Source organism: Neovison vison, chromosome 8 (genome assembly GCF_020171115.1).
Source record: "Neovison vison isolate M4711 chromosome 8, ASM_NN_V1, whole genome shotgun sequence".
Taxonomy (NCBI): domain Eukaryota; kingdom Metazoa; phylum Chordata; class Mammalia; order Carnivora; family Mustelidae; genus Neogale; species Neogale vison.
Genome location: NC_058098.1, coordinates 90,442,608 through 90,469,858, shown reverse-complemented (window position 1 = coordinate 90,469,858; position 27,251 = coordinate 90,442,608). Strand labels below are relative to the sequence as shown.

The window sequence follows — 27,251 nt, the reverse complement described above, 5'->3', positions numbered from 1 at the left end:
TCTTCCTGTGTGTCTGTTAACTCCATAGAAACATATGGATTTTATTTTATTGGGACTTTTCTGCTTGACCATGGAAATGGAGGTTTTTCACATTCCTCTACATCCTAACCAGAAGCAGAATTACTATAAAGCCTTTTTCTAAATATTTGTGACTACACATTTGTTTCAAGTCAGGAAGAAAAATACGAGAGGCTGAATACCAGCATATAATCTCTCATCTTAAAAAAACAAATCCTCTGTGACCCCACATCTCCCTCTAGCTATTCACCAATTTGTTTACATTTCTCTTCACAACACAACTTCTTGAAACAGTACTTGTATCCCGCTTTCCTGTCTTACCATGAAGACTTTCTTCAAACGTAGAGTGATCTTTGGTTGTTCATAGTGAATGAGTGAGACAGAAAGACTTGTTTCAAGTTGTGCATGCATGGTGGGGCATGCCAACTGGTGGATGACCAGCTTTTGTCAACAGGCTTTTTTGTTGGGAACCTTTGAATATCAGTGTATGGACATTTCCGCCCTCGCCCACCCCAAAGTATTTATTTCTACAGAAAACAAATTTTCAAACTCTTTCCTTAAGTATTATTCTGGAATTGACAAGGAGGAAGGCTGGAAGCAGCCACATTTTTGATGCAGTTATCTCCATAATCTCCCACGCCTGGTGTGTGTGACTCTGAAACCATCCTCGTACTTCTCTGGTGGAACTGGAGGAGTAATTTTCAGATGTGGTGGGAGGCAGGTGGTTCTGAGGTCGAACAGTTCCTCAAATAAAGCATTTTTAAAGGTTCAATTTAGGGGCGCCTGGGTGGCTCAGTGGGTTAAAGCTGCTGCCTTCGGCTCAGGTCATGATCCCAGGGTCCTGGGATCGAACCCCACATCGGGCTCTCTGTTCAGCAGGGAGCCTGCTTCTTCCTCTCTCTCTGCCTGCCTCTCTGCCTACTTGTGATCTCTGCTTGTCAAATAAATAAATAAAATCTTAAAAAATTAAAAAAAAATTAAAAGTTCAATTTAATTTTTTGGTTTTATTTAAATTCAAGCTAGTTAACATATAGTGTATTATTAATTTCGGGGTAGAATTTAGTGATTCATCAGCTGTATATAATACCCAGTGCTTGTTACAGCAACTGTCCTTCTTAATGCCCATCACCAATTACCCCATCCTCAGATAAACTTAACGATATTCTAGTTTTCACCCTGTTAGCCCTTCCTTGTCCTCTGCAGTATCTGGCAGAGGTTTTGATCTTTCCAGGGTTTTGCTAGACTACAGGCTTGTTTCTTCTCAGCATCTCCTTCTACAGAATTATATTTTACTTCTCTCCACACTGCTTACATCATTTGCCACTCTTCTCTCCTCTTTCCATCCTCACTCATATAGTGTTCTTATGGCTTAAATATTTCTTAGTTTCCTCAAAGATAGGCTTTGTGGTTTTGTTTCACATTCTCCTGGTTTGGGGGTACTTTTATGTGAAAGAAAGGGTAAAAAAATATCTTTACCTCTCATTTTAATATTGGAAGTCTTCACCTTCTAACCCATTCTGCTCTGACCTTTGTCTCCACATCTCTGCTCCCCAACCATCTCCACATTGCCAACCCAATAGTCACCTCTCTGGCTTCATCTTACTCAAAATACTTAGCCTCATCCTTAAGTTAAAATGCTTTCTTTTCTTGATTTCCATTATGACATGCACTCTCCATCTCCCTCATTTGTTCTTTCTCATATGTCAGTGTGGCCTTTTCCTTCTTTTCTAGAAGTCTAAAGATTGGAGTGCCCTAGAATTCCCTCAGACCCCTCCCCCCACCCATTCCCATATTCTCAACACCCACACTGTTTTATAAGTCATTCTTCCCATGACATTCATGCTAATGAAGGCAGTATGGCCTTCAGAAGAAGATGACTTGGATGAAATCTTAATTCTGCCACTTCCTAGGGATGCCAACTTTAGATTTTTCAAGTATAAAAATGAAGGTGTGCAACTAGAAGATCTACCAGCTCCCTTCCAGCTCAGAATGAGATATCTCACTTTACGTAGGGAGCCGAAACAGATCCTAGGCATCTGCTGGGAACTGGAAAGGTCACAACTGGTAGACAGGCACAGTCCACAATGTGGCACAGGGTCTGGTGCAGACCAGTCAGTGACGTTCACTAAGAGAAGCCCATCAGGGAATTTCCAAGGGTTGAAGCCTAAGCTGGCATACAGGATAGGAGTGATGGTTTAATCACAGGGCAACGTGATGAATTTGTCCAAACAAGCTGCTCTTTACACAACTCTGTTTTGGTTGGTTACTCACTCATGCAGTGGTTTTCACCAGGCAGTTTCCTATGGTACCACTTTGTTTTTGAAACAAATCTCTGTAAGACTTTCCCATCACTAACCCTTTTCCCAGATGAAGCCATACTCTGCAGAAGATGGGAGTGGCGGAAAGTGGGTTCTGTATTCGGGGTTTCCCAAATACATTGCTTTCCCCTATGAGAACCTTCCGTTCCGTGCTCCTCTTAGTTCAATTAGTCTTTCTGGGTACTTGTAGTATCTAAAATAGTCAGGCTGATGGACTTGAGCCCAGTTCCACTGAACACAATGGATGTTTGTAGGGGCATAGGAGAGAATGTTGCTCTGCCAAGTCCTGTGCAACAGAGACTGTGGAGCCCAGAATCACCTTCTTGGATGGGAGCCAAAAGCGGACAGCCCTAGGGGAGATGATAGGCAAGCATCTTCTTTTTGGTCAGACCACATTTCTTTAGTATAAGCTGGTAGAAAGTACAGTTTTCTCCAAAGATAAGACTTTCCTTTCACACTTTGAAGCAATATTGGGCTGGTAATGGGAGAGTATACTATATATGTTCACACCAGATTATCCAACCTGCAAGTCATAGGTAGGCACAATCTATTTGAAAAAATGAGTCGAAGGATCATACAAGGTGTTGAGAGTCAACGAGAACTCTTAGAAAGCACTGAAAGCAATGAAAATTGCTTATAAAGCAATGAAAATTGGCACAGCCCCTTTGGAGAACAAGGAAATCATGTCTCATTGAAGTTATACATTCACACACCATAAGACCTAGCAATTAGATCCCTAGTTGTGTACCAGAAATTCTTGCTTTTGACCATCCCCCTTGCCGGGAGATGGGAATGTTGATTGCAACTTTGTTTATAACAGCAAAAAGTAAAAAAACCCTAACTGTCTGTGAATAAGAGAACAGATAAGTACATGAGGGTACATTATTGCAATATAATATGATGCAATGGAAAAGTATGAACCAAATACAGCTCTATGTATCTTTATAGAGAAAGTCTCAAAACCATGATGTTAAGTGTAAAAAACATGTTCAAGAAAAATACACACAATATGACCATTTACTATAAAGTATAATTTGAAAAAATATAATAAATTGCTCTCAGGTATACAAAAATATCCAGTATCTGTTAAGAGGGAAACCCCTAAATTCAGGATGGTGGTTATCTCTGGTGAGGAAAAGGAAAGAAGGTGTGTACACGGATATGTCAATCCCTGTAACATTTTGTAACTGTAACAAGCTCGGTGGTGGATAATGAGGCCATTATCGTTTTGGGGGGGTATACTTTTGTTCCATTTGAAATATTTAATAATTTAAAAAAATGGTGGGGGGTGCATAGCAATAGGCTAAACCTGCAGTTCATGAGGAGACCGTCAGAACTGCTTAAGGGCAGCACTAAGTCTTGGACTTGACCCTAGAGGCCAAAGGGCAGTGATGGCACAGGCAGGCAGGATTGTAGAGATGCCTGTGTTGACCAGTTGCGTTTTGCCATTGCGGGGCCACCGGAAACCAGGTGGGTTTGGTCTTTTCTGCTTCAGGTCTGAACACCCCACCATTCTTTGGTTGCACTAACCACTTCTGTATTTGTCCTGCTGGCCTCGTCCCGACTAGAGTGCTTCTGCCTGCTGCTCTGTCAGTTTTTATTCTTTGTATGTGCTTGCCACATGTGGGATAGAGGCGAGGAAGGGAAATAACATTTCCGGAGGATCGGTGTTGCGCCAGCACCTCTGCTGGGCACTTCCCTTACATTAATTTACAACAGGCTCTGAGCAACACCATACAGTGGGTGTCATTCTCTCCACTGCACATTTGAGAAAACAGATTCAGTGGAGTCCAGTAACAGACTGGAACCCAAAGTGACCCTGGTACAAAGTCTGTATCATCTCTACTACATCTGTGGTGTCCAGACTTGGTATAGGGCAATGTATTGTACACAGTGGCAGACCACACACACACACACACACACACACATTTACATATATGTTATTTTTTTCAGAGCATATGTTGTACTCCATAATCTGAGGAAGAACTCAACAGGATTTTTATCTGAAATCAAACATAGTTATGTTATTAGGTAGGACACGAATGCACATGCATTTTTAAGATGAAAGAATGTTGAAGAAATTTCTTGCTTTTGATGGTCAAGTCAAGCTACACCCAGGGGTCCCAGGAGTATCCTTTTACTTCTTCTCCTAACGGGGTATCCCCAGAGGAAGAGTGTGAGAAGTACGCATTACTCTCACAAATCAGTCTGTTCCCAGAAGAGCGGAATTGCTTCAAGGTGGGTTCTTTTTACTGTCACTGAGACTCAGGATGAGGAGTCCTTCGACAAACTTCCTCTGGAGACATTGCCTGTGTGCATCTGTCTGAAGAAGTCTCACTAGAACTGTTACCAGAGGGAAAAATAACCTTTCTCTGGCCTTATGCCAAAGCAGTATTTCCTACCTATATCTCCTCTACATAGGGATAGACCAGCCAAATGTTAAAACTTTGGAGACGGCTGTGAACCGTGGAGGACTGGAGACTCTCTGAATTGCTGAATTACTGCATGCCTGGCATTATTAATCTCTCCAACAGTTCTATGAGGTAGGGACTATCATTCTATTCATTTTATAGATGAAGAGACAGGCATACAGAGGTAAGAAAATTTCCCATGGATGCAGACCCCTGGATCTTCTCTCAGTCCATAAGACAAGAGAATAAATACGCATGCTTTCCACTGTTTCTCTTAATTTTGCCATCGAATCTTTTGTACCTAAATAAAGAGTACCTAAAAATGGAACAAATCCAGGTTCTCTCAAGCACCAAGTATCTGAAGACTCGTTTTCTCTCTTGCTATTTTTAAATTTAGAAAAGGTTTTTAGAACTATGTCTCTTGGTAATGATAGCCTGTAATCATTCTGCTCCAGGAATCAAGCGATGTGTTCAGAATATGTCATTTTCCCCCTGTGACACTAATGGCAAAACCACACTCTCAACCCAACCAAAGGATGACTGAGAGGGATGGAGAAGTGTGGTCTCTCGGTTTCCACTCAGCAGTCTGAGCCAAGCGTTCCTCATTTTCACTCCAACTCCTTAAGCAATAGGCAAGATACTTCACCTCTTAACCCCATCTGTGAAATGTTCTTTACCTCTCTGTGAAGCTGAAGTTTTAAAATGTCCTGAAGAGAAGTGTTTTCTGGAAGAAATCTAAGGGTTTGGGGTGGTGAATTGTGGATGCTAGGATTTAACTAAAAACTGTACATGATTGTAAATTTGTAGGAAACCCTAGAGGATAGTGATTAAAGTGTGGACACCGGGGCCATCATGCCTGGGTTCAAAACCAAAATTCCTACACTTTTACAGTGGAGTGGCCCTGTGCCTTCTTTGACTCAGTATCCCTATCTATATAATACATGTAATAAATGATTCTCATAACACTCTTACAAGGTAGGTATTATTAATTTTCTATTATAGTTGAGAAAAGCATTCTAGGTTATTGGTACATTATATCCATTAATAAAAGATTGTATATAGACACAAAAGTATCTGTACTTATGCATTTACACATATACACAGGGATTGCTTCCATTTTAGTATTCCCCAGATAAGAAACAAAAGATAGCAGCATGTATATCTTTGCAGTAAATAGGGTAGACTATGGAATGTAGGAGAAAAAAAAATCACTAGATTTAAAATTTTTAATTTTGCAAGTTAAAAAAGAATCCTACACCACTGACAACTTGTATGAGCTTGGGCAAATAATTCAGTTTCTCTGAGAAGAATTTTCCTTAGTAGTCAAATGAGGCCAGGGAGAGAGCTGGATAAGACACAATTTTTTGACTCATGGTTGTACTGTCATGCTTTGTTTTTTAATCTTGCAAGGTTTAGAAGGAAGGCAAGACTTCCAGGTGAAAACAGGGGTCTGGGTCCACATATTTTAACTTTCCCTTTTTTTCCGCCATCATGCTAGAGAAACAGCTCAACTACTATAATAAGGGGAAATGTTTTCCCTGCTGGAAAATAGGTCAGAGTGCCCTACCCATCCCAGATACTTGCAATAATTCCTATAAGAAGTGTAGCAGCTGAGAGCAGGCTGAGGGAGGACCAAGCAGCCTGTAATTCCAGGACGTGAGGAGAAAAGTCTGGGGTTGGTGCTGTTCATTTCCCAACATAGCAATCCAGCCTCTACACCTGACTATCTTCGCTTGGCTTCAGCTTCCTCCTTCCCTTGGACAAATTACCAGGTCTCTACCCTTTCCAAGCAAAAATTATACATCTAAATTTTCCCACGGTCTTTAGCCTGGGATCTTCACATTTTCCATAAAGATTTTTCGTGATTCCTGAGAGAACTCTCCCCAGATCCCAGGACTGAGAAACTTAGTTGTTCCTTTTTTTTTTTTTCCAATTTATTTATTTTCAGAAAAACAGTATTCATTATTTTTTCACCACACCCAGTGCTCCATGCAAGCCGTGCCCTCTATAATACCCACAACCTGGTATCCCAACCTCCCACCCCCCCCCCCCGCCACTTCAAACCCCTCAGATTGTTTTTCAGAGTTCATAGTCTCTCATGGTTCACCTCCCCTTCCAATTTACCCAAATTCCCTACTCCTCTCTAACGCCCCTTGTCCTCCATGCTATTTGTTATGCTCCACAAATAAGTGAAACCATATGATAATTGACTCTCTCTGCTTGACTTATTTCACTCAGCATAATCTCTTCCAGTCCCGTCCATATTGCTACAAAAGTTGGGTATTCATCCTTTCTGATGGAGGCATAATACTCCATAGTGTATATGGACCACATCTTCCTTATCCATTCATCCGTTGAAGGGCATCTTGGTTCTTTCCATAGTTTGGCGACTGTGGCCATTGCTGCTATAAACATTGGGGTACAGATGGCCCTTCTTTTCACGACATCTGTATCTTTGGGGTAAATACCCAGGAGTGCAATTGCAGGGTCATAGGGAAGCTCTATTTTTAATTTCTTGAGGAATCTCCACACTGTTCTCCAAAGAGGCTGCACCAACTTGCATTCCCACCAACAGTGTAAGAGGGTTCCCCTTTCTCCACATCCTCTCCAACACATGTTGTTTCCTGTTTTGTTAATTTTGGCCATTCTAACTGGTGTAAGGTGATATCTCAATGTGGTTTTAATTTGAATCTCCCTGAGGGCTAATGATGATGAGCATTTTTTCATGTGTCTGATAGCCATTTGTAGTTGTTCCTTTTTTGAGTTATTCTGTTAAGGAAAATCTCAGAAGTTTGGAAGAAGACCAGTTTGAGGAATCTGAGAAAATTTCCCCTTTGAAGCAAACTCTTATAAAAAAATGGGGAGCACATAAAGCAATTGCAATTCATATTCATGATGAAGATACTCCATCTCTGACACAATAGCAGGGTACCACACAAATACACAAAAGGAAAAAATTCAGGATCAGAAAAATATTCATAGGGTTGAAAGTTATTTTCTGTCAGTTAAAAAATGCAATGACCCAGAAAACAATAAATGAAAGATGAAAAATTTAAGAAGGCATACATAAATGAAAAGACAGTCTGTGTTCAGGGATCAGAAGACTTAAAATTGTTAAGATGACAATACCAACCGAAGTGATCTGCAGATTCCATGCAATCCCTATCAAAGTCCCAATGGCCTTTCCCCCACCCCCAGAAATAGAAAAACTTATCTTAACATTTATATGGAATCTCAAGGGATTCCTAATATTAAAAGCACACTCAAAAAAGGACTAAAGTTGGAAGCTGCACATTTCCTGGCTTCAAAACTTATTACCAAGCTACACTAATCAAAACAGAGTGGTACTAGGATAAGGATAAAGGTGTAGATGACCCAGAAAGAAAACTTTGCATATGTAGTCAAGAATTTTCAAGAAGGGTGCTAACCATTTAAGGGGGATAAGACAATCTTTTCAACAGATGGGCTGGAAAAACTGGATATCCATTTGCAATAGAATGAAGGTGGACCTTAAAACCTTATAGAAAAGTTAACTCCAAGTGGATCAAGGACCTAAATGGAAGAGCTGAAACTAGAAAACTCTCAGAAAAATCATAGAGGAAAATCTTTGTGATGTTGGATTTGGCAATGATTTCTTGGGAGATGACACCAAAAGCATGGGCAACAAATAACAAAATAGATAAACTGGATCATCAAAATTAAAACTTCAATCAAAGGGCACTATTAACAGAAGGAAAAAGTAACCCACAGAATGGGAGAAAATATTTGCAAATCATATCGCTAATATGGGATTACTTCCAAGGATATATAAAGAACTCTTAGAAATTAAACTACAATAAAAAAAAAACTAATTTAAAAATGGGCAAAGGACTCGAATAGGTATTTCTCCAAAAAAGATACACATATATGCCAATGAGCACATGAAAAGATGCTCAATATCACTAACCATTAGGGAATTACAAATCAAAACCACAATGAGATACCATTTCACAACGATTAGAATGACTGTTATTTAAAAAAAAAAAAAAAAAAAAAAAAAAAAAACCCAGAAAATAGCAAGTGTCAGCAAGGATGTGGAGAAATTGGAATCCTTGTACATCACTGGTAGCAATGTAAAATGGTGCCGCTACTGTGGAAAGCAGTATGGCATTTCCTCCAAAACTTAAACATAGAATTACCATATTATCCAGTAATTCCACTTCTAGGTATGAGCCCCAAAGAACTGAAAGCTGAGACTTCAACAGACATTTACATGCCAGTGTCCGTAGTAGCATTATTCACAACAGCCAAAAGATGGAAATAACCAAAAAGTCCATTGACAGATGAATGGATAAACAAATTGTGGTATATACATACAAGGGAATACAATTCTGCCTTAATAAGGAATGAAATTCTGACATATGCTATATCACAGATGGACCTTGAAAACGTAAAGTGAAATAAGCCAGATACAAAAAAACAAATATTATAAAATTCCACTTACATGAGGTACCTAGAATAAACAAATCCATAAAGACCAAAAGTAGAATAGAGGTTACCAGGGGCTGGGAACAGTTTCAGTTTGGGAGATGAGGAGTTTCTGGAAATGGCTAATAGTGGGATTATTGCACAATGTGAAGTCACTGAATTGTATGCTTAAAAATGTTTAAAATGCTAAGTTTAATGGTATGTATATTTTATCACAGTAAAAAATTTCAATAGAAGCTGCAACTTTTAAGTTGAATACAAAGAAAGTAATTAAAATTTGGTGAATTATAGGACAAGAGTGAAACATTCTCTAGGAACTCAATAAAGATGAAAATAAGAATAAGGACTTAGGGGGGAGGAGTCAAGATGGCGGAGAAGTAGCAGGCTGAGACTACTTCAGCCAGCAGGAGATCAGCTAGAGAGCTTATCTAAAGATTGCAATCACCTGCAAATCCATCGGCAGATCGAAGAGAAGAAGAACAGCAATTCTAGAAACCGAAAAACAACCACTTTCTGAAAGGTAGGACTGGCGGAGAAGTGAATCCAAAGCGAGGGGAAGATAGACCCCGGGGGGAGGGGCCGGCTCCCGACAAGCGGCGGAGCAACGGAGCACAAAATCGGGACTTTTAAAAGTCTGTTCCGCTGAGGGACATCGCTCCAGAGGCTAAACCGGGGCGAAGCCCACGCGGGGTCGGCGTGGCCTCGGGTCTCGCAGGGTCACAGAAGGATCGGGAGTGTCTGAGTGTTGCAGAGCTTGCGGATATTGGAACGGGAATGCCGGCTACAGAGACAGAGCTGACAGTAAGCTCACAGCTCGGTGTTGCCTTGAGCCAGTCGCGGGCTCGGTGAGCTCGGAGCGCGGCCGGAGGTTGGGCAGACGGGAGTTACTAGGAGCTGTTTGCTGAGGGCGCACTGGGGAGCGGGGCCCCGGGCTTTCGGCTCCTCCGGCCGGAGACCAGGAGGCCGCCATTTGTGTTCCCGTCCTCCGGAACTCTACGGAAAGCGCTCAGGGAACAAAAGCTCCTGAAAGCAAAGCTGAGCGGATCACTCAGCCCGGCCCCTGCTAAGGGCGGTGCAATTCCGCCTGGGGCAAAGACACTTGAGAATCACTACAACAGGCCCCTCCCCCAGAAGATCAACAAGAAATCCAGGCAAGACCAAGTTCACCTACCAAGGAGTGCAGTTTCAATACCAAGGAGAGCAGCAGAATTCCAGAGGAGGAGAAAACAAACCATGGAACTCATGGCTTTCTCCCTGTGATTTTTTAGTCTTGCAGTTAATTTAATTTTTTTTCTTTTTCATTTTTTTTCTCTTCTTCTGCTAAAATTTTTTTTAAACTTTTACCCTTTTCTTTTTTAACCTTTTTAAACTAGTTTATATAATATATATACATATATTTTTTCTTTTTTTATTATTTTTTTATTTATTTGTTTTTTTAATTCTTTTTTTTCTTTCTTTATTTTTGAAACTCTTTTTATCCCCAAATCAGAAGAGATCCCAATCTCTTTTTTAAATTCTTTTTTTAATTCTTGATTGACTTTTTAATTCAATCTTTTTTTAATTCTTTTTTTTTCTTTCTTTCTTTTTGAACCTCTTTTTATCCCCAAATCAGAAGAGACCCCAATCAGAAGAGATTGGGAGATCCCAATCAGAAGAGATCCCAATCGGAGGAGATCCCTCACCCAATCGTGAGGGATCTCCCAATCGGGGAGAAATCCCCCCTCACGATTTGAGATCTCTTCTGATTGGGTTAAAGCATATTTTCCTGGGATTGTTGCCACCCTTTTAGTATTTTACTTGCTCCTTCAAATACTCTTAGCTGGACAAAATGACAAGGTGGAAAAATTCACAACAAAAAAAAGAACAAGAGGCAGTACCGAAGGCTAGGGACCTAATCAATGCAGACATTGGTAATATGTCAGATCTAGAGTTCAAAATGACAATTCTCAAGGTTCTAGCCGGGCTTGAAAAAAACATGGAAGATATTAGAGAAACCCTCTCCAGAGATATAAAAGCCCTTTCTGGAGAAATAAAAGAACTAAAATCTAACCAAGTTGAAATCAAAAAAGCTATTAATGAGGTTCAATCAAAAATGGAGGCTCTCACTGCTAGGATAAATGAGGCAGAAGAAAGAATTAGCGATATAGAGGACCAAATGACAGAGAATAAAGAAGCTGAGCAAAAGAGGGACAAACAGCTACTGGACCATGAGGGGAGAATTCGAGAGATAAGTGACACCATAAGATGAAACAATATTAGAATAATTGGGATTCCAGAAGAAGAAGAAAGAGAGAGGGGAGCAGAAGGTATACTGGAGAGAATTATTGGGGAGAATTTCCCCAATATGGCAAAGGGAACGAGCATCAAAATTCAGGAGGTTCAGAGAACGCCCCTCAAAATCAATAAGAATAGGCCCACACCCCGTCACTTAATAGTAAAATTTACAAGCTTTAGTGACAAAGAGCAAATCCTGAAAGCAGCCGGGGAAAAGAAGTCTGTAACATACAATGGTAAAAGTATTAGATTGGCAGCTGACTTATCCACAGAGACCTGGCAGGCCAGAAAGAGCTGGCATGATATTTTCAGAGCACTAAACGAGAAAAACATGCAGCCAAGAATACTATATCCAGCTAGGCTATCATTGAAAATAGAAGGAGAGATAAAAAGCTTCCAGGACAAACAAAAACTGAAAGAATTTGCAAACACCAAACCAGCTCTACAGGAAATACTGAAAGGGGTCCTCTAAGCAAAGAGAGAGCCTACAAGTGGTAGATCAGAAAGGAACAGAGACAATATACAGTAACAGTCACCTTACAGGCAATAAAATGGCACTAAAATCATATCTCTCAATAGTTACCCTGAATGTTAATGGGCTAAATGCCCCAATCAAAAGACACAGGGTATCAGAATGGATAAAAAAAAAAACCAATCTATATGTTGCCTCCAAGAAACTCATTTTAAGCCCGAAGACACCTCCAGATTTAAAGTGAGGGGGTGGAAAAGAATTTACCATGCTAATAGACATCAGAAAAAAGCAGGAGTGGCAATTCTTATATCAGATCAATTAGATTTTAAGCCAAAGACTATAATAAGAGATGAGGAAGGACACTATATCATACTCAAAGGGTCTGTCCAACAAGAAGATCTAACAATTTTAAATATCTATGCCCCCAATGTGGGAGCAGCCAACTATATAAACCAATTAATAACAAAATCAAAGAAATACATCAACAATAATACAATAATAGTAGGGGACTTTAACACTCCCCTCACTGAAATGGACAGATCATCCAAGCAAAAGATCAACAGGGAAATAAAGGCCTTAAATGATACACTGGATGAGATGGACATCACAGATATATTCAGAACATTTCATCCCAAAGCAACAGAATACACATTCTTCTCTAGTGCACATGGAACATTCTCCAGAATAGATCACATCCTCGGTCCTAAATCAGGACTCAACCGGTATCAAAAGATTGGGATCATTCCCTGCATATTTTCAGACCACAATGCTCTGAAGCTAGAACTCAACCACAAGAGGAAGTTTGGAAAGAACCCAAATACATGGAAACTAAACAGCATCCTGAATGAATGGGTCAACCAGGAAATTAAAGAAGAATTGAAAAAAATCATGGAAACAAATGATAATGAAAATACAACGGTTCAAAATCTGTGGGACACAACAAAGGCAGTCCTGAGAGGAAAATATATAGTGGTACAAGCTTTTCTCAAGAAACAAGAAAGGTCTCAGGTACACAACCTAACCCTACACCTAAAGGAGCTGGAGAAAGAACAAGAAAGAAACCCTAAACCCAGCAGGAGAAGAGAAATCATAAAGATCAGAGCAGAAATCAATGAAATAGAAACCAAAAAAACAATAGAACAAATCAACGAAACTAGGAGCTGGTTCTTTGAAAGAATTAATAAAATTGATAAACCCCTGGCCAGACTTATCAAAAAGAAAAGAGAAAGGACCCAAATAAATAAAATCATGAATGAAAGAGGAGAGTTCACAACTAACACCAAAGAAATACAAACTATTATAAGAACATACTATGAGCAACTCTACACCAACAAATTTGACAATCTGGAAGAAATGGATGCATTCCTAGAAACATATAAACTACCAAAATTGAACCAGGAAGAAATAGAAAGCGTGAACAGACCCATAACCATAAGGAGATTGAAACAGTCATTAAAAATCTCCAAACAAACAAAAGCCCAGGGCCAGACGGCTTCCCCGGTGAATTCTACCAAACATTTAAAGAAGAACTAATTCCTATTCTCCTGAAACTGTTCCAAAAAATAGAAATGGAAGGAAAACTTCCAAACTCATTTTATGAGGCCAGCATCACCTTGATCCCAATACCAGACAAGGATCCCATCAAAAAAGAGAGCTATAGACCAATATCCTTGATGAACCCAGATGCGAAAATTCTCACCAAAATACTAGCCAATAGGATTCAACAGTACATTAAAAGGATTATTCACCACGACCAAGTGGGATTTATCCCAGGGCTGCAAGGTTGGTTCAACATCCGCAAATCAGTCAATGTGATACAACACATCAATAAAAGAAAGAACAAGAACCATGTGATACTCTCAATAGATGCTGAAAAAGCATTTGACAAAGTACAGCATCCCTTCCTGATCAAAACTCTTCAAAGTGTAGGGATAGAGGGCACATACCTCAATATCATCAAAGCCATCTATGAAAAACCCACCGCAAATATCATTCTCAATGGAGAAAAACTGAAAGCTTTTCCACTAAGGTCAGGAACACGGCAGGGATGTCCATTATCACCACTGCTATTCAACATAGTACTAGAAGTCCTAGCCTCAGCAATCAGACAACAAAAGGAAATTAAAGGCATCCAAATCGGCAAAGAAGAAGTCAAATTATCACTCTTCGCAGATGATATGATACTCTATGTGGAAAACCCAAAAGACTCCACTCCAAAACTGCTAGAACTTGTACAAGAATTCAGTAAAGTGTCAGGATATAAGATCAATGCACAGAAATCAGTTGCATTTCTCTACACCAACAACAAGACAGAAGAAAGAGAAATTAAGGAGTCAATCCCATTTACAATTGCACCCCAAACCATAAGATACCTAGGAATAAACCTAACCAAAGAGGCTAAGAATCTATACTCAGAAAACTATAAAGTACTCATGAAAGAAATTGAGGAAGACACAAAGAAATGGAAAAATGTTCCATGCTCCTGGATTGGAAGAATAAATATTGTGAAAATGTCTATGCTACCTAAAGCAATCTACACATTTAATGCAATTCCTATCAAAGTACCATCCATCTTTTTCAAAGAAATGGAACAAATAATTTTAAAATTTATATGGAACCAGAAAAGACCTCGAATAGCCAAAGGGATATTGACAAACAAAGCCAAAGTTGGTGGCATCACAATTCCAGACTTCAAGCTTTATTACAAAGCTGTCATCATCAAGACAGCATGGTACTGGCACAAAAACATACACATAGATCAATGGAACAGAATAGAGAGCCCAGAAATAGACCCTCAACTCTATGGTCAACTAATCTTTGACAAAGCAGGAAAGAATGTCCAATGGAAAAAAGACAGCCTCTTTAATAAATGGTGTTGGGAAAATTGGACAGCCACGTGCAGAAAAATGAAATTGGACCATTTCCTTACACCACACACAAAAATAAACTCAAAATGGATTAAGGACCTCAATGTGAGAAAGGAATCCATCAAAATCCTTGAGGAGAACACAGGCAGCAACCTCTTCGACCTCAGCCGCAGCAACATCTTCCTAGGAACATCGCCAAAAGCAAGGGAAGCAAAGGCAAAAATGAACTGTTGGGATTTCATCAAGATCAAAAGCTTTTGCACAGCAAAGGAAACAGTTAACAAAATCAAAAGACAACTGACAGAATGGGAGAAGATATTTGCAAATGACATATCAGATAAAGGACTAGTGTCCAAAATCTATAAAGAACTTAACAAACTCAACACCCAAAGAACAAATAATCCAATCAAGAAATGGGCAGAGGACATGAACAGACATTTCTGCAAAGAAGACATCCAGATGGCCAACAGACACATGAAAAAGTGCTCCATATCACTTGGCATCAGGGAAATACAAATCAAAACCACAATGAGATATCACCTCACACCAGTCAGAATGGCTAAAATCAACAAGTCAGGAAATGACAGATGCTGGCGAGGATGCAGAGAAAGGGGAACCCTCCTACACTGTTGGTGGGAATGCAAGCTGGTGCAACCACTCTGGAAAACAGCATGGAGGTTCCTCAAAATGTTGAAAATAGAACTGCCCTATGACCCAGCAATTGCACTACTGGGTATTTACCCTAAAGATACAAACGTAGTAATCCAAAGGGGCACGTGCACCCGAATGTTTATAGCAGCAATGTCCACAATAGCCAAACTATGGAAAGAACCTAGATGTCCATCAACAGATGAATGGATAAAGAAGACGTGGTATATATACACAATGGAATACTATGCAGCCATCGAAAGAAACGAAATCTTGCCATTTGCGACAACATGGATGGAACTAGAGCGTATCATGCTTAGCGAAATAAGTCAAGCGGAGAAAGACAACTATCATATGATCTCCCTGATATGAGGAAGTAGTGATGCAACATGGGGGCTTAAGTGGGTAGGAGAAGAATCCATGAAACAAGATGGGATAGGGAGGGAGACAAACCATAAGTGACTCTTAATCTCACGAAACAAACTGTGGGTTGCTGAGGGGGGTTGGGAGAAGTGGGGTAGGGTTATGGACATTGGGGAGGGTATGTGCTTTTGGGTAAATTGGAAGGGGTGGTGAACCATGAGAGACTATGGACTCTGAAAAACAATCTGAGGGGTTTGAAGTGGCGGAGGGGTGGGAGGTTGGGGTACCAGGTGATGGGTATCATAGAGGGCACGGCTTGCATGGAGCACTGGGTGTGGTGAAAAAATAATGAATACTGTTTTTCTGAAAATAAATAAATTGGAAAAAAAAAGAATAAGGACTTAGAATATAAAAAAGAGTTTGGAATAGATTTAAGAATCATATGGACAGAAGAAAAGTAATAATAAAAGAAATTCTAGAAAAACACTTCTTAGACTGAAGAATTTGTTATGAGATGGAAAGGCTCAAATCACATACAAAGTATTACACAAAATCAATGAAGGAATCCACACCTAGATATATTCTCTTGACTTAATTTTTTAACCCCAAGGATAAGGAATTTTTTTTTTTTTTTGCAAGTATCCAGAACGAGAAAAAGAGGATACTCACAAAGGAGAAATGTACTAACGTGGCATTTTTCTGTATGCAATAGAGAGTAGAATATACACAAGGTAGCACTGTGTCGTTTTCCAGTAAATTTAGGGGAAAAGGTAGTCAGGGTATAAGAATTTTGTATTCAATTAAAATATTTACCTGGAGGTGAATAATAACAATTCTCAAATTTAAGTTCAGCCTTACAAATTTTAATATTCACATACTTTTCAGGAAAATTTTACCTGAAAAAAGACTCAGCCAACTAAGGAATTAAAAAATTAATAAAATAAAAATTTCAAGTACTGGAAAGGAAATATATATGTGTATTACGTGTGTGTATTTATGAGACATAATGCAAATAATTCTTTAAAAATTCAGCAAGGAGAATAAATGATATTACTTAATTCTTGCCATTATAAAGACAAGCAAAATTCATTGGGAACTGTTACTAGAATACAAATAGAGTTATACTTTTTCAAATTATACTTTTCAAATCATTGGTGAAAAATTAAAATATCAAAGAAGGTAAAAGACAAATGGGTGGACACAGAGCAGTAAATTATTTTTAGAAATTTAAGTTCATAATATTTTTTTGACAAAGTACATGACAGTATGAAAGGTAACAGAAAGGTTATTTTATGTTGATTAGAAATATAGTTCATAGGGGCGCCTGGGTGGCTCAGTGGGTTAAGCCTCTGCCTTCAGCCCAGGTCATGGTCCCAGGGTCCTGGGATCAAGCCTTGCATTGGGCTCTCTGCTCAGCAGGGAGCCTGCTTCCCCCTCTCTCTGCCTGCTTCTCTGCCTACTTGTGATCTCTCTTTGTCAAATAAATAAATAAAATCTTAAAAAAAAGAGAAATATAGTCCATAATGAAAATCCATGTGAACTACACAATATGGCATAAATTATAAAGCAGTGCGTTGGAGATTCTCAAAAACCAGTTATGGTAGAGAGTTTAGAAAATACCTCACTGTCTTCATAGATCAAGTAAACAAAAATATAATATATTTGATAAATTTAATCAATATATTTCTTTGTTTTAAATTTACTTGACAGACGGAGATCACAAGTAGGCAGAGAGGCAGGCAGAGAGAGAAGAGGGGAACCGGCTCTCTGCTAAGCAGAGATTTGGGGCTCGATCCCCAAACCCTGGGATCATGATCTGAACCAAAAGCAGAGGCTTTAACCCACTGAGCCACCCAGGAGCCCCCAAAATATTTCTTATATAAAATGTTTTACTCATTAAAGTATACATATTGTCTAACACCCATGGATGATAAATAAAATTTAATCACATGTTAGTCCACCAACAAAAATTAATAAATTTTAAGGCTTTTAGAGAGAAAGCAAGGGACAGAGCAGGAATGGAGGCAGAGGGGCAGAAAGAGAGGGAGAAGTAGACTCCCTGCTGAGCAGGGAGCCTGATGTGGGGCTCCATCCCAGGACCCTGGGATCATGACCTGAGCAGAAGGCAGATGCTTAACTGACTGAGCCATCAGGTGTCTCCCAAATTGATAAATTTTAAAGAAGTAGAAGTTATATAAATCAATAATTTAGAAAATACACAGGAAAAAACTTCATTCATGATGAAAGGAAAACTTAAAAATGCCCAGGAAAAAATTAATACACACTGTATGAGACTGGTTTGAAGAAAACAACAAAACCTTATGTCTCTTAAAACCTTAAGAGATGTAAGTGAAGGGATATACCCTTAGATAAGAAGATACATACAATAAAACTATAATGCCATTTTGCTAATGTGATTCTGCACTTTCCATACATTTTTTTGGTGAAAAATCGCAAGAATATTGTGGTACATTAAATAAATGATTTAAAATGACTATGGTAGAAAAAAAAAAAGGAACCTACTAAAGACCAGGGTGATTTTCACTCAAGATCAGAGTGAAGAAGGTCTGGACTTCCAGTTGTTAAAACCAATAGAAAGTGTGGCCCTAGCTAGGGACAGACAGAAATGCAATGTATCAAAATAGAAAACACAGCAATGGATCCAAGTCTATGAAAGAGTCTAATTTTCAAATGGGTAGTAAATGATTATTCAGCAAATGATGGAAAAACTGGGTAAGGACTTGGAAGAAAAGGATGGATGTTGGCTTTATACCTTACATCAGACTAATTTCTAGAAGTAACAATCTACATGTAAAAAAAAGCATAAATATATTGTAAATAAAAGTAGTCATAAAGAACAAGAGCAGTCCAATCATAATTATGAATACTGATGCTAAATTTCTGAATAAAATGCAGAAAAGAGTTGAACTCTATATTAAAATAATAATATATAACAACCAAGTATAACCAGAAATGCAAGAATGACCCAATATTAAAAACTTCTTAATGCATTTCACTGTGTTAGTAGGTCAATATCATCTTACTAGATGCCAAAAATGCATTTGGTTACATTGAATATCTATTCCTGATTTCTTTTAGAGGAAGAGTTGGACATCCTTGAGATGATCTCATTTCCAAATGATGAAACATCTGAAATATTTAAAGTAAGATCAGGAAAAAGACTATCCAGGGAGTACTCAGGGGATCATATGCAGTAGTTAACACTAACATAATGTATACTGATAGTACTTAAATTAACATTAGATTCTTTATTATACTCATGAAGAAACCTGAAAAATGTTATTGTAATTTGTTGACTGTTTTGTAAACCGATGAAGCTAAGATATCTTGGAAGAGAAACATGATATAATGCAAAACACATGAATTGGACCAAACCCAGAAACAAGAGATAGGATACTAATTCTCCCGTTTTTGTTACTTGACCATTCCAAGTTCTCTGAACTGAGATTTTCAGTATCCCTTATCTATAAAATGGAAGTAATAGCAGGCAAGATGGAGTAAACTTGCTACTGGCTATCTCTCCTGGTGATTATTAGAGAAACTCTAGACAAAATAAAAAAGACCAACACATAAGGACTCTGAAAAGTAAATAAAGCAGATGAGCTGCAGGGTAGTTAAAACCTGAGAAGTAACACAGACAAGCATGGATTCTACACATCCCACCTCTTTTCTTTCAGGGCTTTAACCTAAGGGTGAGACTCAGTCACATGGTAGTGGCCTGGGAGCTCAACCATATCTCAGGCCCCTGGGAAAGGGAGCCCTTGGGGTTCAAAGACTGTGGGGAGAACCCTCACTTTCATTTCTCTTTGATTACTCCTGCCTTTGCCCCATGGGTGACCTCAGTAGCCAAACTCCCAAGAGAAACACCATTTTTCTTGCTAGTGGACTTGTAAAGGATGGCCTCAGTGGGAAACGTAGTGTGTAGGGAATCCTGCAGGAGAGAGGACTGGAGAAAAGGGTTCCAGTAATTCTGTGAAGTTGTGTAAGTCCTGGTCTCATCTCTAAGCTACATATGTGTAGGACAGACTCAAAGCAGCTTAGCAAACCCTTTGAAAACTGAACTGAAATAAAAACCACCACCCACGGAAGAGATAGAACTTATGGTCTGAACCTAGTTCAAGCAGAGAAAAAAGATTAATAATATTCTACAGAGGATTTGAAGGTGACTCAAATGTATGAACAACCTACTATTAAAAATTTCTAGGATATATTCTAAAATTACTCGATATACAAACACCTAGAAATGTAACCAAGAAGGTAATTAAGATGCCAATCCTGAGCTTATGGAATTGTTAGGCAAAGAATATAAAGCATTTTATGTATTTATTTTGTAGTATTTTTATAATACATCTCTACTAGTATTAGCTATTATATTTTAGATCTCCTACTATAATATTATATATAGTTAATCCATTGTATTTCTTTCATATGTAATCCCATTATATATTTAATTATAATACATAAAATACATTTAACTATATGTTATCTTATCAAATACTATATATTTACATGTATTTAAATCTTTATGTATTTATCTTATAACTATGCTCCATGAGGTAAAGGCAAATAGATAAATGGAAATAAATAAATCCTTGAAATAAATGGAAAGATAGATGACCTCAGCAGGGGTCAAGAAATTTAAAAAGAACAAAATGGATATTTTAGGACTGTAAATCAAAGTACCGTCAATAAAAAATTCAATGGATGAGCTCAATGGCAGGATGGGGATGGCAGAAGCCGGAGGCAGTGAACATGAAGATAGATCAATAGAAATCATCTCATTTGAGAAACAGAAAGAGGAAAGATTGGAAAAGAATTGAGCAGGCCTCAGGACATGCAGAATCGTACCAAAAGGTCTAAATTTATGTCATTAGGATCCCAGAAAGAGATGAGAAAATGACTAGTACAGAAAAAATAGTTTAGGAATATGGCTGCAAATTCTTCAAATTTGGTGAAAGACAATTTGTAGATTCAAGAAGCTCAACAAAGCCAAATAGGATAAACCCCAATAAAACTATGCCTAGACGGATCCTAGCCAACCTCCTGAGAGCTAAAGATAAAGAAAAAAATCTTGAAAGCAGTTAGTGAAAAATGGTATATTCTATATAAAACAATGTGACCCCGTTGGAAATTGAAGTTATAATGGTTATTTGGGGATATGTGAGAAACGATAGGTAAGGTGCTTGGCAGATAAAACACAAATGGTAGGTATTATTACTCTGGTTGTAATTCCGTTACTACAGCGCAATATACTCAATTTATTTTCTGTTCTATTTTTTCAAACTTCCCGTGGTTTTCTTTGTGTGGGTTTGAAACCAAGGATTGGAGGCAAATATTCCTTTGATGGTATTCCTTTTGGTTTACCCACAATCTTTTGCTCTTGTTGAAACTAGAACATCTTGTGAATTCATGTCCTGTTTTTGAACACGTTTTTTAAACTTATGTGGTGTCCTCGCTTACTACATCTGTGCAATATCTTTTACTCTCTTACAGGGGAATTGTTAAGTCCAATTGAGATATAGGGAAAAACATAAAAATTCCTGTGACCAACTGAAACACTGGAACTCATATTTTTCAGAGATAGTAACAGCTTGGAAGTTCTGAAAGCCTTATTCTTCTATCCAATCTAATGAGCAAGTATTTCAAAGAGGGAAGCCTCGTCCACATTTCTCCCTTGCCTAGTAAGGTTGGGGATGTGTCAGTAAACTATGCACGCTTTGCCAGCTGACCCAGGGGTTAGGCCAAGCCGTCACCACGTGAAAACCACTCAGGCTTTAAGAAAGGCATTTTTGGCTGTTTGATGCGTAGTTAGCCCTTAAATATCCAATGCAGCTTGCAGCAAAGTGGAGATTCCAGCCTCTGTCTCCTTGGTACGGGAAACTAAGAGCAGTGAAGTTAAGGCATACAACAGTAGATTCAAAGTCAGATTCAGATGACTGACTTGAACTAGCATAACTGAAATGAGTCTGAGAAGCCTAGGCATTTTTAACAGTGTTTATAAATCCGTGACCCCTCTGTCCTCCTCACTTCCCAGAGGCCGTGAGCCACAGCACACAAAATATCCACAAGGGATGGAGATCTAGGTCTCCAGGCCAAACTCGAGCACGCAGCGAGTGGAGCCAGCAAGCAGCTGCACCGGGCAGCCTCGGTTGTGGAAGGATGTGAAGAACAGGAGAGAGTTTTCTCGGAACAAAAGGCATCCCTGGATAAAAGATGTCATCATGTAAAGACAGAGAAAGGAGTCTTCCATACAGCCCTAAGCCAGAGATACTTCGTCAGAGCTTCTTAAAATCCTTGGCCAATATTGAAGGAAAGTCTCACAACTTTCCCAGGCTTAGGATTGTCTGTGTAACAGAAGCCAGCAAGGTACAGTGGAAAAATGTGAAGCCTGTGTCTCATGTGGGTTCTGCTTGGTATCTTTAGGAACATGATATGGCCTCAGTTTCTCCTTCTGTTAATAGGAAATGAGAAACCCCTGTTTCTAGGATGTGGTTTCTGTATCGCAAATGGCATGCATGAATAAAAGATACCGCTAAAGGAGAAACAGGACTTGGAAACTTCTATATGGTACAGAGTATTCTTTTTTGTTACTCATGGGAAACAAAGACATGGAGAAGAATGGGGATCAGCTCAGATTTGTTGGGTTGGTGCAAAATCCAGAAAACCTTACTCCATCTTGTTAGTCCTCTTCTGCTCTCAGAAGAGGAATGTTCTAGAATCAAGTCTCCCTGTACTTGTCCCTCCTCCTTTCCTCCCTCCCTCCTTTTCCATATGTAAGTCTGCCAACAGTCCCACATGTGTCCCCTCCCCCGTGGTGATCCTCTCATGTCACCACAGCACTTTGTAAAAAGTGGACAAATTGTCCTTAACTCAGGAAAAATGTTACCTCCAATTCCAATACATCATCCTAACTATGAACAAATGGCATGTCTCTATGTTTGCTAGCTTTCATGGGTAAGTGGTAAAATCCAAAATAATATTTTTGTTAAGCTAGGTCTAAGTAATCCTTTTATGTCAACAACACTTTTCCACACCTGATTCAAATTTCCTTTTATTCTGTGGCACCATACAACCTGTTTCTATTCCTGCCTTAGTAATTATATATGATAATATTTCAACTTCTTTCTTTTCTCACACTATGCGTATTATATCTCTGAAACCTTAATCCACAGAATAAATCTAATTTAAATAAAAGGAAATAGAATCCCCCAAGAATTTGGTTTGCTCCCATTTTGCTCCAAGTTAGCAGACCAAGTTGCCAATTGAATGTAAGTTTTACTTTAATGTGAGTTAGTCTTTTATAGAATTTCATCAACATCAGGGAATTCCATCAGTCAATCACAGAGTAAACTAGCAGATGGGTCAACGTGCAAAGTTCAAGGCTTACGTGAAAAGAGAGAACTATAAGATTAAAATGACTGACAGGGCAGGTACTGGGGCACAAATATGTGAACTACTCAAGAAAAGGTGCGCTTTTTAAAGACAGGGAAGGGGAGTGTCCTTACCTGTCTTCTGTTAGCTTCATTAGGGTCGTGCCTCGAGTAGAGAAGACAATAAAGGACATTCTGAGCTGTGGGCTGGAAAGGAAAAGAAATTCCATTAAAGCAAATAGAAAGACTGTGGAACGCCATCTCCTTCCGGTCATCCTCCCTATTCTTCCTTTTGTATCATGGCTGCCAGAGCTGAGGCCCTTCAAGCCAAAGAGGGCCTCCGCAGCTCATGCTGCCTGTCTGTAGCCAGCAGCAGACTTAGAGCTGTGGACCAAAGGAAGACTTGGGTTGTCATCCTGGAGGCTGCCTCTGATTTGACCCCGCTGCTCGGTGAGGGCGGGTTATGAGTACCAAAGCTAAAATTCATCCATGCCCTGTGCTCTATCTGAAGAGGTGTGTCCCGGAAGAGGACTGGTCTGCGTGGTGTTTATAGAAGGGGGACTCCAATCGATAAAATTTGATAGCGTCCCCACGGCAGCCGGGTGGACCCTCTAGCACAAAGAGTGGCTGAGCTTGCGGAGGCTGGATGCCATCCGCCATTAAGATCCTACTATGAACTCCCTTTGCTCTGAAGGAAGGGTCACCACAACTTTTAATTTCACTTTGGCTTCCCAAGGAGGTTATCCTATAAGGACAGAATGTGCTGATGGGCTACAAGAATGTCCACTCTGCTTGGTAGTTACACTTCTCAATATTCATGAACACAGCTGCATGGTTTGTGGATGGCTGTATCCATGGAAAATCCATACTCTGGGAGACAGAACTACTCTCAGCTGAGGACCAAACATGTTCTCTGTCTTCAAGATGGACCGGCAGATGTAATAAAAGCAAAAGAAAAAATTAAAAAAAAAAAAAAAAAAAAGAAGAGAAAAGATGGACTCTCAGGGTGTGGTGGATACACCAGTAGACTGTTGTTCTTTTGGGGCTCTCTTTGGGTGACCATCTGCTTCCTCTGTCTCAGCATAAACCTATTCCTTTTCAACGCAGTACTCTTCCCTCCCTGATCTGGCCCCCATCTTAAAATTTCACTTCCTCCAATGTTTCTTAACCACCTCTTTTCCACTTCTTAGCTTAGGACCTTGCCTTCCACTATCTGACCAGTGCAGTTGTTTCCTAGCTGGTGATCTTGTTGGGCATCATCCTCTGTTCCAATTCATTCTTCACACTGCTTCCAGAACTATTTTTCTAAAATATAAATTGGACTTGTCACCCATCTGCTATAAAATCTCCAGTGGTTCCTGCTGCCTCCAGGATGAAGTCTACATTCATTACCATATGTCTGACGCATCTTTGGAAATGCTTACCGTGGTGTTTAACACTTGGTAGGAGCCCAAGCAGTACACAGCAAATTGAATGTTGGTATCTTGAAACAGACCTGGGCTCTCTATCCATGACACCATTCTGTCTGTTACCACCTCACTGCTGCTAATCAGCAAAACACCCTGTCCTAAGTGATAATAATGACCACCAAAATTATAATAATAATATAATAATGGTCAGCCTTATCAAGTGCTTACTATGTGCCAGGCACTATTGTAAGTGATTTGCATGTATTTTCTCATTAAACTTGTAACAACTTTATAAGATCGGTACTATTATTATTCCTACTTCCCACGAAAGGAAATAAGACCCTGAAGGATAAAGTAATTTCCCCAAGGTCACAGACTGGGAGAGTAGTAGATCTGGGGGCTTAAAACCAAACTTCTGGTTCTGGAATTTGGGCTCTTAAGCGCCATATATTATTCTGCTTCTTTTGCAGAGAGTTCAGCTCTGGAAAAAATGAATTCAAAATGTGGGAAATGTTGGGTTCCAAGAAGCAATTGGTATATTTTGTATATGAGTCTTGGCAAAAGACCTAATTTGGGAGTTTCAAACATACCGATGTGAGTGGGGTTGTTCCAAGACAGAGTCAGCAGTGAGAAGGGAAGTAAGCCACAGCCAGAACCAACACCAACATTTAAAGACCCAACTCTGGTCAGTGGGATGAAAGGAGAAACCAGAAACCAGTGGAGAAGAGAATTTCAAGGAAAGAAAACTCTCAATCAAGTGAAGTTTCTGTATCCAGCAGAATAAGCACTGCCAGACATTCATTGTCTTTGTCCTCATGGGGCATCACTTAGGGGCTTTGGGGAGAGCCAGCAGGTGGGGGGTGGGATGGAAGCCAGATGGCAGTGGGCCAAGGAAGGAATGATAAAAGTACAGATATGGAGACTCTGAGTCTTTAAAGACATTTGAGTGAGAGACCAGTAAGAGAAACATATCTATATTATCTATAGAGGGACATAATCAGGAGATTCATTATTTTCTGTTTTGGGTTTTGATTTTTTTTTTTTTTCAGATACAGGGCAGGAGAGATTTGTTTATGTCCATTGATGTGGAAAATGGAACCAGGGAAAAGGTGGAGAAAAATACAAAAGGGAAACAAAGACCTAGAGGAGACTAGAGACAATGGGATAAAATGGACTAAAATGGAGGGGTCACCTTCAAAGGGGGAAAGTTGAGTCTCAGAGACAATGGGAAGAACAAGTATCTTTTAAGAATAGGGCTAGAACTTGAGGCATCACTTTTCCGCTATTCCCAAGGTTCCTGGTGAATTGGGAGGTGAAGTGCTTTGCTGAAAGTGGTGGGTGAGAAGTGTTGGGGTTTTGAGGGAAGTCATGAACAGTCAGCATCATTATTAGGAAAATGGGAGGGGGTCAGAATAAAGACGAATAAAATAACTTAAAATTTCCAGGATCTCACTTAAATTGGAAATGGTAGTATTTGTACTGGCATCAGCCACTGTTACTAAAGAAATACCCACCCTGCACTATCAGCTGCCAAGACTATTTGACTATTTATTAAAATGAATAAATAAAAACCATTCGTTCCTTTTCAAAATCTATCCATTTATTAAAAAATATTGAGTGAGCATGCACTATGTGTCAGGTGTTACTGCAGTTACTTGGGCTGCAGCTATCAAAATACAGTTTGCATGACCATGATGTCTTGGTGACACACTTTGAGGGTGTCCATAGCAAAAAAGGGCCATGGGAGACAACCAGAGGAAAGTGTCTTGTGGTCTGCATTAAGCCATGTCAACTTCTCTAGTCCTCAGTTTACTTATCAAAATGAAAGGACTGGGTTAAGTCCCCCCAACCACTACTTCTCAGTGTCTTCACTACTTGGATAGTGAGGCATCTGCAATTGCTGAACGAACAGGGAAAGAGAAGTGCTGAGTGGCCACCCTAAGCCAGGTGTTGGGCTAGTTGGTTTGCACATGTTTTGTCTTCTAATTTTCACATGCAAACCAGGGTTCAACCAAGGTAAGTCAATTGCTATGGTTGTGCAATGGAACTTGGATTCAAATCCACATCTGCCTAACTTCAAAGCCTTTTCCAGTAGAGTCCTCAGAGAGAACAGAAGACCAGAAAAGCAAATAGAGACACAGCAGATACTGTCAAGTGTCTAGAGGCAGATTTGTTTTATAGCACTCCAAAGGATAAAATGGATATAACGGATGTGAGTATAGGGAAGGACATATTGGCTCAATGACAAAGAGACTTTTCTGAAAACTGGAACTGTCCAGCTATTGGACTGGTTGCCTCCAAAGACAACAGTTTCTCACCAGAGCTATTTAAGTTGAGGGTAGCGAATACCTCTTAGGATAGCTTGGGCAGTTGTTGCTTTTAATTCTAAGCTTCTACTTTTCTCTCAAATATTTTGCTTTTAATACCCCCCCACCATGTATTTGCTCCTTACCTCCCCTTTCCCCTTTCTCCTGTCAGCATCTGTTTTCTCATTCATCTGGGTTTAGATGCTTCCTGCTTGCAGTCTCCAATTTTTGGCATTATAGAGAGGACACCTTCTAACCCTTTCCCTCCAGTCAGGCAAGCAGGAAAGAGAGCAGTAACTGAATTTGG

General features: G+C 39.5%; 1 protein-coding gene across 1 annotated transcript in view; it reads right to left on the bottom strand.

Moving 5' to 3' along the window:
* Nucleotides 1–27,251, bottom strand: part of ANTXR1 (ANTXR cell adhesion molecule 1) — a 227,831-nt gene that overhangs the window by 172,044 nt on the left and 28,536 nt on the right. Inside the window, exon 3 of the mRNA XM_044261288.1 lies at nucleotides 23,365–23,436. Coding sequence (XP_044117223.1) covers nucleotides 23,365–23,436 — 72 coding nt within the window. The remainder of the gene's footprint in view (nucleotides 1–23,364; nucleotides 23,437–27,251) is intronic.